Here is a 13454-nt window from a genome sequence, read left to right as displayed (position 1 = left end):
ACAAAAAAAAGTATTCTTCACTAATCAAAGATACACCTCCTATATACTGAAATTAATAGAACACTCTATGTTAAACTACACTGGAATTAAAAAAAAAGTTACACCTCCTAGAAAAATTCAAGGCCAGGATTATAAAAGCAGATTAAATGATCACACATACAAAGGCAATTAAGCTGCAGCAATTAATTAAAGTTTTTGTATACGTTTAAGCTTGTTTTCACAATAGGTACATAAAGTCACTTGAATAAACCTTTACGTATTTCAACTTTAGTAAAACATTAAAGGCATAAAAGCAAAGCCTGTAAACATCTGAAAGAAAATGTATTCAAATCTTATACTTCATTCAACAGTATACTATACTCTTAGATTCTACGGCAAATGAGAAATGATTATCATTAAGAATTTAAAGAATGTTCTATGGATAGAACAGAATTAAAATCTTCAGTAGCTATGAAAAAACTCTAAATGTGCATGTCCTCTGCAGGCCGCTTCCCTGAGGCATAGTGATTCTGTGTATGTTCAGACACAGAGATATGTCAGTATGTGGTGACTGCCTCTGGAGAAGGGTTTCAGGTAGGTGGCTTTTCCAATCACAGATACTGACAGCAGAGTTCCCAAAGCAAAGGACAGCACTGAGGCAGGAAACTGAGTGACAAGGAATCACAGAGTAATTTTTTTTAGAGAGACAGAGAGAGAGCGCCCATGTGAGCTCGCAGGTGCAAGCAGGCAGGGGAGGAGCAGAGAGAGAATCCACCCCCAGCACGGAGCAGGCAGGGCTCAATCTCACGACACTGAGATCATGACCTGAGCCAAAACCAAGAGTCAGAAGCTTAACCAACTGAACCATCCAGGCGCCCCACACAGAGTAATTTTAATGATCTTTCATTCCTTCTGGTGAGATCAAGGAGAAAGTTCATTGCTTTAAGTTCTCCCCAACACACGCTACTACGCTTTTTAATCAAGACAGAGGGCCCTGACTGCCTTTACAGGCCTTGGGATCCAGCTATAATTTAATAGCACTGTTTTATTTTTAGCACACCTATTTTTATAGTGTCATTCTATGTATGGCAAATGATACGGGTTTTCTACTTATCATGGTGGTTTGAAGTTTCTTTTTAAAATGAATGTATTTATTTAAAAAAAAGTGACTGGATTTAAATAAGTAAATGGTAATTCAAGTGATACAGTAACACGGCCAAAACCCACTAGTTTAATGGTTAAACTACACAGAAACTGGAGAGTAATTAATGCCTTTCAGTAAAGTAGTAAAAAGAAAAAAAGCCTTGGCTGATTCCTCTCAGAACATGCTATACAAATGAACAAATGAAACAACTGAACAACTTATGTTAAAATATGGCAAAATCCTTAAAAACAGGCAATTTAAATCCAATTTCTTCCAGAAGACAATCTACTAAGCAGAATGGCACTGAGAGATCAGGAAAACATTCCAAGATCTAATTTTATCAGTTTTTTTCCCTTTCTTGCACCTTATAAATGGGGTATATTAAGTTCCATAAATAGTGCTAAATCATTAAACTAAGACAACAGATTTCCTTTCTTTAAGAAAAGAACCAGTTATACTGTCAATTCTTTTCTTAGTAGCACTAAATAACTCAAGAACAAAAATAACTCCTTTTGTACAACTGTACTGAATCTCTTCTATTTTCTCCCCACAGCCGAGCCTTCAGAAAGCCACCGTTCCTGTCGGCGGCCCGCCCTGAGCTCCGAGCGATGCTGGCGGAGCTGACTTCTCAGCGCCCCAGGAAACAGAGGCTGCAGTGCCTTCAGAGTGAGGGCAGGTACAAACTCCCTGTTTTGATTGTGATCAGAGCCTGTGGCACATCTACACTGACCCAATTAGGCAAGATTTATGAACTTCACACGGGACTTCAGACGGCAACTAACAATCAGCATCTCACACAATTTGCCAATGCAGTTGCAAACTCACTAATCCCTAACAGCAATAAAAATCTTGTTGATCTGCAGAGACCTTCAGTTAAAACATATGGTCTCAATATCTGTGCACTGGCACACGCAGGTCTGCCGAGCCAAAGCAGAGCACCAAGGAGGCATGCTCAGCAGTAAAGTCAATGCACTATCATGGAGAGGAATGAATGAACAAGCTGTATGTGTATTAACGCGCCTAGACTTTGCTAAGCGCTATAATACCAAAACGTATCAACAGGTTCTACCTGCTAGTTAATAAAAACAAATACTGAACCGGTAAGAGTCTTTTAATGAGGAGCAATTTAAATACGTACAGTCCGTCACTGCCACTGTTTTTCTTCCTCTGACCATCTAAGATATTGATTTCAAAAGGACATAATGATCCTATATCCTCACGTGACAGAGTTACTCATCCAACTATTAAACAGCCTCATGCAATCCAATGCTCTATTTTTTAACTTTCTAAGAATCTCTTCAAATCTCTTCATGCTCAGTAGAAACTAAGAGTTTCCTCTAAAGTAGGATGAGAAAAGTCTGGAAACCTATACTTGTTTTTAAAGATATTATTTATTTATTTAAGAGAGAGACACACACACACACAGAGCACAAGCAGAAAGGAGAGGCAGAGGGAGAAGCAGACTCCCCGTTGAGCAGGGAGCCCAATGCGGCACTTGATCCCAGGACCCTGGGATCATGACCTGGGCCGAAGGCAGACGCTTAGCCGACTGAGCCACCCAGGCGTCCCTGGAAACCTATACTTTTAATGGTATATACTTCCAATTTGGTTTCCGTAAATAAGTTTTTTAACTTAAAAAAGTAACATCTTCTGGAATTAAAATATTCTTTGTAATTGCCACAAGTACTAATTCCTAAGGGGCTTCGTTAGGCTGTCTCAAACCTCATGTACTTTGTTCTTTACTTCTTCATGGAAGTATAAGTTTTTCAAAAAATCACATTACCTATTCCCTAGTAAGAAGGTCCAATGTTTCTCAATAAAGGCACAGATATCTTCTTTCCACCGGAAATAACCTTGCCGGCCACTTCCTTCCAGAGACAAGTTGTACATTGCCAGCATGACAACCTGGAACACAAACACAACAAGCGCTAGGAGAAAAGCATGACTAGGGATGTTAACCTGGGGGAAATGTTCGTTGTTTTATAATCTGAGCAGGAATGGTGGGGAACAGAGGGGTAAAAGAAAGGATAACACCTTGGAACAGTCTCAGTAGAGAATTTTATTTCCTGTTTTGCTTTCATTAGATGAACAGCACTAATCCACCTAAGTATGTACAGTTGTTCCTTACATGCCGCATATGCAGGGCTGAGATGTGGCTGAACTGATTATGATAAACAACTGCCATCCTAAGCAACTAAGCAATCTACCTGTTGTACACCCCCACCCCCAATCCCATCCCTGCATCTCTCCATCTTACACAACGCGGCACTAGATAAGGTGATAAACTCTGGCCGTGTGGCCTCCAGGTACCTGCTACAGCCCACATTTTCTGACTGATGGGGCTGATCTTTATTAAATATTTTGAAAGTCACCCCTGCCTATGTATTTTTCTAAGCTCTGTACGGAGCAGAAACAAAAGACTCTCAGAATTTCAAAGCTGAAAATAATGTAGTCACCATCTACTCAGTGTTTGGCCATTTTCATACATGTAAACCTTTCTTTGGATGACATTAGCATTAGACAGGGGCCCAGAGCCGAGAGGCCTGGCTGCTCAGCCCACTCTCAGAGGCTCCAAGACATCCCCGGAGCTCCACGTGAAAACTCCTCATCTGGTCCAACTTCCTTGTTTACAGGTAATGAATTCATGGCCCCGAATTGGGAAGTGTTTTCCAGAAATATAAGTAACACATGTTCACTGTAGAAGATTTCAATAATAGAAGAGCAAGGGAGGAGGTAAAAATCACTCTAAATCTACCATCAAGAAACAATCACTTCTGACACATTCAATGACTATGCTTTCAGGCATTTCTTCTTCCATCTATAAGCAATTCTGAATTATGTAACTTCATGTAAATGGACAAAATGATACCAGCTATTCAAAACTATGTTTTCTTTTTTTTTTTTAAAGGTTTTTTTTTTTTAATTTTATTTATTTATTTGAGAGAGAGAGAGAGAATGAGAGATAGAGAGCACAAGAGGGAAGAGGGTCACAGGGAGAAGCAGACTCCCCACTGAGCGGGGAGCCCGATGCGGGACTCGATCCCGGGACTCCAGGATCATGACCTGAGCCGAAGGCAGTCGCTTAACCAACTGAGCCACCCAGGCGCCCTCAAAACTATGTTTTCAACCTAATAGAAACAGTGATTGATTTGGGGCCATTGAAATTGAAAAGGGGACAGAGAATCCCTGAAAAGAATCTAACTTGATTCTTCTTTCCAGAAAGCGCATCCTGAAAATGTAAGGGGGCTAGTAAACTACGTCTCAGGCTCCCCAGCACCTGTGCTCACAGCTTGAGACCCCCGACGGTCCATGGGAAAACCTCTGACTCCAAGGGCCTGGTAATGCTGACACTTCTAATAATGCTGACACCTCTAATGCTTCCATTACCCGAGCTCTCCCCACCTTAGACTTGTGAAATCTACAGATAGCCCACCATCAACAGAGTTTTCAAGTTCTTCCACGCATTTTTGCAGCAGGTACACATCAGCCAACAAACATCTTCCTTAAAACAGTTAAACTGTCCACGGGGACTTACTATTTAATGGATATGGAATTTCAGCTTGGGAAGATAAAAATGTTCTGGAGAAGGATAGCGGCAATGGTTGCAAAACACTGTGAGTGTACTTAAGGCCGCTGAATTATATGCTTAAAAATGGATGAAATGGTAAACTTTCATGTTATATATATTTTACCACAATTTAAAAAAGTTACTGTTCAAGAAATACTTTAAGGAGAAACTGAAATGAACTGCTTCTGCCTACTCCCAGACCCCTAGAGTACCTCGGACACATGTATTCACTGTTAATCTCAGTGGTAGAGACATTGTCTGCTACTTTATTTCTGGTGTGTGTGTGTATATATATATATAAATATATATATATTTTTTTTTTTTTGGTATGTGTGAAATATTTCATGACTTTAAAAAGTAAAAATTCATATATTTACTTGAAAATAACTTTTTCTATAATCACTTAATATTTATTGCACAAACTACAAACTCAATATATGAAGGATGTGGTTTTCCTCCTCCCCTGGAATCTGTAATCTGAAGAAAAGGAATCCCAGCAGGGTTTTCTGCTCTCCCACTAGCAGCCCAAACCCATCAGTAACAGTGTGTCCCCAGGGAGGAGCTCAGGGCTGGCTGAGCCACAGTAGGCACTTTACAAACACCTGCTGGAAAACACCTAGAAAAATAATGAGTACAGATCATGGTATATTCTTTACCTGCCATGGAAGAGTAAGTGTCCAGGATGAGAATATAACAAGTACCTACCCTTGCCAAACACATGATAGAGTTTCTCCTGCATTTCCAACTGTGGTTCACAAATCACTAAGGAGGAGAGGACACAAGAAAGGGCATGGAAGAAAGGTCAGGAGACCAGACTGCTTTACTAATGCTATTTTGTGATCAAACAAGCATTTCTACTTATTACTTGGAAAAATCAACAAAGTTTAAGATTTAAAAGGATAGAAAACCTACCTATTTGGTGACATCAATAGAATCTATCCAAAACCATCTGATTCTCTTTCAGCTCTTTCTTGAGAGTCTCGGTTTTTTAGGTGCAACTAGAAATACTGGTCAGTAGTTTACCAAGACCAGATCTACCAAGTGTCTGATCTGCCACTTCATCATACCAGGGTATTATCTCCCATCAATCTGTCTTCTGGCAGTGAAAACATAATTTTCAAGTGATGTTAGTCTAATTAAAAGTGCAAACTGAACCAATATTATATCTTCTAAGCAATATAACCAAAAGCTAGTTGTTCTTTTCAAAAGAACCTCCACAGAAAACTCGTATTCTTGCAAATAAACTATACATACTTGCTACTTCTTCCACTTTACAGCTTTTTCAGAAGCTACTTGCAGATCAAACACAAATCTGCCGTGGGTATATGCATCAGAATAATCTATTTTTTTTTTAAAGATTTTATTTATTTATTTGACAGTGAGAGAGGGAACACAAGTAGGGGGAGAGGGAGTGGGGGGAGAAGCAGACTTCCTGCCGAGCAGGGAGCCCGATGTGGGGCTCGATCCCAGGACCGTGGAATCATGACCTGAGCCGAAGGCAGACGCTTAACGACTGAGCCACCCAGGCGCCCCAGCATCAGAATAATCTATTAATATTAATCTGACCTTGCCTAGATGCAATATCCCATGGACATGTTGAGAAAAACATCACAATTACATTTATGAGGCTATGTCCTCAGTACAAACTTCCCTTCATTTTCTACTTGCATATTTTCGGCTAGTCAAAAAAGGCTCCCTAAATTCACCACTGACAGATTTCATTAGTACATCTCCTAGGGAAGCACTGATAATTAAAATAACAGTCTAAGCTGCTAAAGCAACTGCAGTTTATAAGGAATACCTTCAGTGGCTAAGATCATTTCGTCTAAACTCTATACCCTATACCCATTTCGTCTATACCCTGCTTATTTCCTAGCAAAAAAAGTGCTATGGGTAATTAACTTATTTGTTTGTCTGCTTATTGTCGAAAATAAATGCCTAGAATGCCAGCTCCCCAGCTGTCTCACTCAGCACAGCAGTCTCCAGGCCTATGACAGCACCGGGTTTGTCCGAGGCACTCAGTATGTATACTCCAGTCGTTTTTAGAACTTACTGTTATCGTTGGTACCCTGTTATAGACATATTAATATAAGAACAAAACCAAAAAAATTTAATGCAAGCTGGAGATCAGTAAAAAGCTATTGTTCAGGCTATAATTGGCTTGGACTAGGGTGCTGGTATGAGAGATGGTTAAAAGGTGGCCATAGGTATTCATTGAAAAAAATTTTTCAAGCATGTCTGTGTTCAAATACAGAAAAGCTGGATTTCTGTTGGTTTCTGCCACATTATACCTTTCAACTATTTCTAATGTGGCCATCTTTACATTTTTAAAAATGGTTTTATTGTTCTAAACATGGCTGCCAGAAAAAATGTGAACCTCACTTTAATTCCATTAAAATCAGAGTTTGGTATTATAATATATAAACGAAATTCTGTGTGTATCTGAGGTTTTCAAGAATCTCAAACCTAATTTACTAAGTTAGCATTGAATATTTTTATAAAGAACTCCTTTCTCCATATAGTTGGAATATGATTTTGTGAAATAGAAAGTGACTCTCAAAACCGCTCAAAAGCCTAGAAGTAAGCTCCTCATTCTCTGAATATTCATTCCAATAAATTCTTTGGAGGAGCGACCTCATGAATTCGAGGGGGAGAGATTTTACTCACTTGCTGCCACGTGAGCTTCAGCCTTTCATACTGCTCCTTTCCATCTTCCGAGCAATCAGAACAAGTGAACCTAAAAAAATTATCACCCTTAAGGTAACTGAGCTGTTCCCTCAGCTGACCTAGGAGAAAAGCAAAAAGGCACATCATAGGTTTATCTACAGCAGCGTTTATCGTTTATCAACCAGATTTTCCATGCTTCCCACGTTTTTTCTCTTTTTTAGCCAACCCATGACATTAGGATGGGAATGGGGAAGGTAGAAGAAAAGATTTTTATTTTTCTAACATAGCATATACCTGTTGAGATCTGTGATTCCCTAACTTTTAGGAGAAAGATACTGGAAAAGCAAGTTTTTATTGCTGTCATTGGATTTTCCAACTGTTGACATTCCTGACTCCTATGGGTCTCTCGACACATTCTTTCAAGAAATATCTGAGTTCCTGCTGCAGGCCAGGTACTGGTATAGGAACTGGAATACACAGTACCCAAGGCAGGTCTGCTCTCGGCATTTTACAAATTTTGAGGGCCACAGATGAGGAACTAGGTCATCACAACAGCACAGTGGCTCTCCATCCTCCTGGAATGAATCAATCTCTGAAAGTGGGGTCTGGGTCTCTGCCTTGAATCACCAGAATCAGGTGATGCTGATGCTCTGAGAGACAAGACAACCACTAGAATAGAATGCAGTGTGTGCCATAGGGCAATGTGAGGGCACAGAGAAAGGAAGCCCAACCCATATGAGGAAGATGGGAGGGCTAGAAAAAGTGGGGTCTTCAGGGGGCCTGAAGGATGACTAGAATTGGCCAGGTGAAGAGGGGTGCCTGTGTGTTTGGCAGGGAGGCCAGGGGGGCTAGAGAGACACGTATTCCAGAGAGGAAATGAAAATGTGAGAAGACCTTGGGGTAAGAAAGAAATGTTTGTGAAGGAAAAGCTCACCCTAACTGCAAAGTTCTGGTTGTGTGGCAACAGGACACTGAAGAGAGAAGCTGAAGTTAGCAGGGACCCTATCGCGAAAGACAGTTTAAAATATATCCTGAGAGGACAAGGGGAATGCCACTGAGATTTTCAGGCAGGTGTGTGAATCAATAAGCAGAAACTGCTCAGAAACAAACACTAGCTAAGGCATAGAAAGTTCTGGATTGTTTCCTATGAAAATGTTAATTTATTAATAGTAACTATTATTCTGAATAGTTAAATCCATCTTAAACACATTTCCACATACCAGAAAATGACCCATTTCACATGTATGTATGTGTATACACATACACACACACAGAAATTTCTCTGACCTAGTTACAAACTCTGTTACACAAAGAATTCCTCCGGTACATATGTCTTTACTAGTCTGCCCAATGGGAAAATCCTGTTTTGGTTAAAACTCATGATGGCTGGCAGAGCATGCTCCTTGAGAGCCAGGAAGCTGGCAGATGCAAAGGTTAAGTTGAGTGAGGTATCAGGAGCATGTGTGTGTGTATCTCTTGCCAGCAGATCTAGGAGGCCAGCAAGCAGAAAACAAGAATGGTCCCAGAAAAAGAGCACAAAATACTTTTAACCTGCTAATTCTGACTTACTTCAGCATACTACGGCAGTTTTCCATGGGAGTTAAGTATTACCAGAGTGACTTGAACTTTAATTCTATACTGGGCCTATTATTTGGCCCCAAATCCGTAACATGATCTTGTTAGAACAATGTGGCTAATTCTTTAAATAACGCAGAATTTCCAATTTTCTGATTTTTATTGGGTTGCCATCAAGAACGTTAATTTAACAACGTGAGAGGTTGACAGTAATTTTTATTAATACAAATGTGTGTTTTATATAAATCTGTCATTAACCAACTAAACTAATAATAAATATAATAATTATCTTTTTATTTAGGTCCATTTTACATTCATGTTTGGTTCACAGGTTAGAAAAACAACCTTCACGCAGGAATTGACAAATCAAAGGAATTGAGAGGCTCCTTACTGGCCGGGATCCATTTTTGGCACTTGTCACAGAAGTAGGACAGCTGCTCCTCCATCCACGACACATCTCCTTCATCACTGTTGAGGGAATCCCCACTCTGATCATGAGATAAGTCCACTGATGCCTGGTCCTCCGATTCCACGATCAGGAGAGTCTCCCCCTCCACCTCCCCCTCCTCCAGCCCTTCTGAGGTAGACGTTCTCGTGGCTTCATCATCGTGCCGGCTTATCAAACTACTCAGGTGGATGTTACTATCCATCCCTTCCTCTCACAGCTCCAAAGTGCTTTTCACTAACTATCCTAAGCTCTAGACACCAAGCTTACCGGGGCTTCTACCAGGACCACACAGACAAAATTCTTCAGAAGAGTGTCTGCCTGCTTCTTGACTCAGAAGGGACTTTTAAAGCAGTAATTTAGAATATATGGTCCACTGTCCTTTTCTTTGGTCAAGCTGGAAAAGACAGTGACCAAAAAAATGTTGAAGACCTCGCTAAGCTATTCTCCATCCACACTCGCACACCCCCACTTGACACTGTCCCATCAATATTTGACATCCATTTCAAGTCATGTTTTTTGAGATCCTTTTGCCAATAACATCTTCTCTCTTTCTGCTTCAAGTTGCTCAGTCAAAATAATCTGTTCTCCCAAAAGACGAATGTTTTCTTTTTTCCGATTTTGTCTCTCAATGTCTCTGATCACTCCATCATGAAGCCTCTAAAAACGTAAGAAACAGATTTCAGTAACACCTTGAACAGGTGGTTCCCATCCTCGTGCCATTCAATCCAAGTAACAGTGCTACTAAAATACACTGAAAACTTTCAGACTCCAAATACCCAATTACTATTTCAAGTTTCTGCATAAATGTAAAATGTAATAAACCATCAGATTAATTTGGTAGTGTGCTCCACTAGTGTTATTACCAAAATAATTTCTTACTGTTATTTTAAGAAACTCCTGAACATTCAGTATAGAAACTTAATGGGAAATAACGTTAACTTAAAAAGAAAAAAAACTGCTCCTGTGTTGAACTTTAAAAGCTTAACTGATATTCAATGCTTTAAAAGACTTGGTGAGATTTACTATAGTAACTCTATGAACCACTTTCATGTTAGCAATTATCCTCGCTGAATAATAAACATCAAAGAAAGAAAAAAAAAGGTTACTGAAATTTAAAGTCAGGATGCAAGAAAGGAAAGAACTTGGTTTTTTCTAGTGTGTAAAGAGAAGTAAAAATTATACAGAATTACTAACCAGTTACATAACTGAGACTCTGCTACTACCAGAGGAAAAAATAAAGGCCCATCAGTGGTACTTTGACAAGCGCTAAAGATGGGCAGAAAATTCCAGAACATGGACCTAGCACTTAAGGTGAGACTTTTTAAAACAAAAATCCAGTCATTACTAATAATTACCATTTTACAGTTTTTAGGTCACAAAATACTCTAATTTTTTTTAAAAGCGGCCTTGTGAGGTAGAATTAATGGGGGTGGGGCCCAGGCTTGGAGTTGTTTTTTTGTTTTAAATTATCAGGTCTATTTTTAAAACTCACAAAGTACCTACTTGCTGGACCTCCTCCAAACCTACAGTGACATTCGCTCTTACCGAGGAGTTTGGGGATTTTAAGAGTTCTGGAAGAGACAATACAACCGAAAACCAACTTTTTGGAACACTGCTCCTCGACCACATCTCCAGAGACATTTGACTCCTCCCTCTCCAGGTGTTTGGTCCTGTGCTCCATAAACCATGACACACCCACCCACACTCCCACCCCACCTCCCAAAGCACACACCATTGGCTGGAATCATTCTTCCCACACCTGCCTCTGAGATCCCACCCTTCCTTTCTCAGACTTCAGCATATGGCTTAGGAGCTTGCTGTCTGGCCACCATTTGCTAACTTCCTCCAAGTTTCAATATATGCTGATTGCCTGTGACTTCCACTTAACTATCTTCCTAACCTCTAAGACCTCTTAACCATTACCCCTATAGCACTACTCTTTTTGCTGGGTTCCTGTAAGGATGAACGTCAGTACCTGGTATGTGGTAGACAGTCAAAAATGATAGAAAACCACAGTCATTATTTTATTTCTTGCTTCCTTGAAACTTCCAAGACACCCACAGTGTCAATCTTTGTTTTACTCCCTCCCAGGCGAGAAAGAAAGTCCGCGGTGAATGACTGGATGTAAAATAAACACAGGTTATTCTGGTCAATCTTCTCTTCACCTAACTTCCAAATATCTAGATCTTTCTGTTCTTCCACTCTCTAGCAGAGTGATATTCAACCCGGCCTGCATGTTAGAATTCCCTGGATAGCTTTTAAAACATACCTAAGCCGGATCCCCCATCTCCAAGAGATTCGGATTTAAGAAGTCTGGAGTAGGTTAGGTTGTAAAAAACTTCCCAGGAACACGAGATGTGTGGCTAGTTCAGAACCAAGTTCTTACCCATCCTACCCCATACTCTGAAAATCCCTGCCTTCACTGACCTCAGAGCGAAATCCTCTACTCCATCTCAAATTTCTTTTGATCACCCTCGTTTCCTTTCACTTCTTAGAAGAGGAACTCTCCTGCCTGTGCTCCAAAAGCTACCCCCCTCAGAAGCCATACTTTATTCCCAAATCTCTAACCTTTCACACCTTGTTATGATTCATCCCAATACCCCCTCCCCAAAATTTTTACACCATCACACCTTTCTCTGATTTCCACAGACTGTGAACAAGGACAAAGACCTCATCTGCTTCATCTCTGTATACGAAGCACACTGCTCAGCCCAATGCAGGAAAAGACTGTTTACTAGTTCATCCAGTTCATTACTTCCACCTTTACCAAACTAAGCTCAACCCTAACACACGCGCTGACCTAGTTGCCTGTTCTCACACTCAAGTTCAGCGTTGCTGTGAATCAGTTACAGACTCAGGGACACCTGTCCTTATCTTTGTTTCTCAACGTGCCTAGTGTGGTGCCTGACACACAGAGATCGGTCATTAAACATGCGCCAACTAGAGTAAAGAAAATAGGAACTGAGAGGCACAGAACGGACGGCCATGTCTACCCATCAGTAAGTCACGGTTATTTCCTGAAATACAAGTACCGAAAAAAAGAAAATATGGAGGCTGGTATCTCTAGTTCCTGGAATCTGGTTTCCATAGCAAACTGCTCCTTAAAAGACAAAAGAAAAAAAAAAAAGCATCTATCAAATTACCTTGGCCAAACACGGAAAGTGGATGCGGGGAAGCCTCCTTAATCCTGGGATAAAATCTCACTAGCACTGAAACACATTAGGATTGAGCCTCAACCCTGGGCCTGGGGTTGGGGAGAGGCCGACAACTTGCTGAGTGCACCCCACGCAAACCCCTTCCCCGCTTCGACTTTGCAGCGGCCCAGGTGAGACGCTGAAAGGTCGTTGTCACTGCAGGTTGGCGGTGACTTGGGAAGGGGACCGCCGACCACGCCGCGGACGGGCCTTAGCGGGAGCCAGGCGGCTGCGGCGCCGAGGGCCGGAGCTCCCAGGCGCCGGCCAGGATGGGGTCGCCCGGGGCCTCCCGGTGCACGCGGCCGCGGGGACTGCGGCGCCCAGGACCCGGCGGGCGGCTGCCGGGCCGCAGTCGCGAGAGCGCGGGGGAGCCGGGCCGCGCCGCCGCGGAGCCTACGAAAGAAGGAAAGACGAGGAGCAGCGGAGAACCACGCGGAGAGAGACCAACAGGCCCAAGGTCGCCGTCGCCACCGCGCGAGCCCCGGAAGAGGCGGTCACGTGACACCGACCTGCCGGTCCTGCCGCTGCTTCAGATGCACGCCGGCCACGGTGGCCGCCGTCAGCACCACCGAGAGGCCCAGCACCGCCTTCGAGCTCCTCGACATCCCAGCGCCGGCCACTGCGGCCTCCTCCTACCCGCCCCGAGCCCGGGGCCGTCGCTGAGCGATTCTCTGCGGGTGCGGGTCAGGCTCGACCGCTCGAGCGCAGAGCCCCGGCCGCCGGGTGCGCCGCCCGCCGCGCCAGGCTCGAGCAATCGAGAGCCGAGCGGCGTCTCGCTCCGCGGAAAACGTGGCTGCGGGTGCGGTCCTGAGACCAGGGTGCTTCTGCCCCTCCTCCCGACCCTCACACACACACACACACACCTGTCCCCTCTGAGCG

The 13454-nt window shown here is 42.4% G+C and overlaps 2 protein-coding genes and 1 long non-coding RNA gene across 5 annotated transcripts in view; all 3 read right to left on the bottom strand.

Annotated features, from left to right (window-relative positions):
• The window catches only part of KAT14 (lysine acetyltransferase 14), a 34398-nt gene extending 24815 nt beyond the window's left edge, over positions 1–9583 (bottom strand). The window contains exons 1-4 of one of the 3 annotated variants that reach the window (XM_025876909.2): positions 7359–7477; positions 5604–5787; positions 5397–5453; positions 2907–3028 (exon numbers count right to left, since the gene is read on the bottom strand). In XM_025876909.2, coding sequence (XP_025732694.1) covers positions 2907–3028; positions 5397–5411 — 137 coding nt within the window. In that variant the 5' untranslated portion in view covers positions 5412–5453; positions 5604–5787; positions 7359–7477. Of the gene's footprint in view, positions 1–2906; positions 3029–5396; positions 5454–5603; positions 5788–7358; positions 7478–9324 lie in introns of those variants that run through there. The other 2 variants (XM_025876908.2, XM_025876912.2) reach the window with 2 other exon arrangements.
• Positions 9584–9888: 305 nt separating this feature from the next.
• PET117 (PET117 cytochrome c oxidase chaperone) lies at positions 9889–13310 on the bottom strand. Its single transcript, XM_025876913.2, has 2 exons — positions 13085–13310; positions 9889–10038 (listed from the first exon to the last, which is right to left on the bottom strand). The coding sequence occupies exons 1-2, from the start codon at positions 13178–13180 to the stop codon at positions 9889–9891; spliced, it is 246 nt and encodes an 81-aa protein (XP_025732698.1). The 5' UTR covers positions 13181–13310.
• Positions 10045–13073, bottom strand: LOC141370236 (uncharacterized). The gene is made up of 3 exons (XR_012374121.1): positions 12525–13073; positions 11357–11499; positions 10045–10952 (listed from the first exon to the last, which is right to left on the bottom strand). It is a non-coding gene; the product is annotated as an uncharacterized lncRNA (long non-coding RNA).
• Positions 13311–13454: the final 144 nt, after the last annotated feature.

Source organism: Callorhinus ursinus, unplaced genomic scaffold, assembly GCF_003265705.2.
Source record: "Callorhinus ursinus isolate GAN/ISIS: 27379988/994484 unplaced genomic scaffold, GSC_fseal_2.0 scaffold29, whole genome shotgun sequence".
Taxonomy (NCBI): Eukaryota; Metazoa; Chordata; class Mammalia; order Carnivora; family Otariidae; genus Callorhinus; species Callorhinus ursinus.
Note: the sequence above shows the minus strand (reverse complement) of the source record. Positions and strands in the feature narration are given on the sequence as shown.

What these genes read in the sequence shown, in the direction of transcription:
- PET117 (XM_025876913.2), bottom strand. Translation starts at nt 13,180, where the DNA reads ATGTCGAGGAGCTCGAAGGCGGTGCTGGGCCTCTCGGTGGTGCTGACG. An exon ending in AGCAGCGGCAGGACCGGCAG is followed by an intron (nt 10,039 to 13,084) that starts GTCGGTGTCACG and finishes TTACGTTTTTAG; the next exon opens with AGGCTTCATGATGGAGTGAT.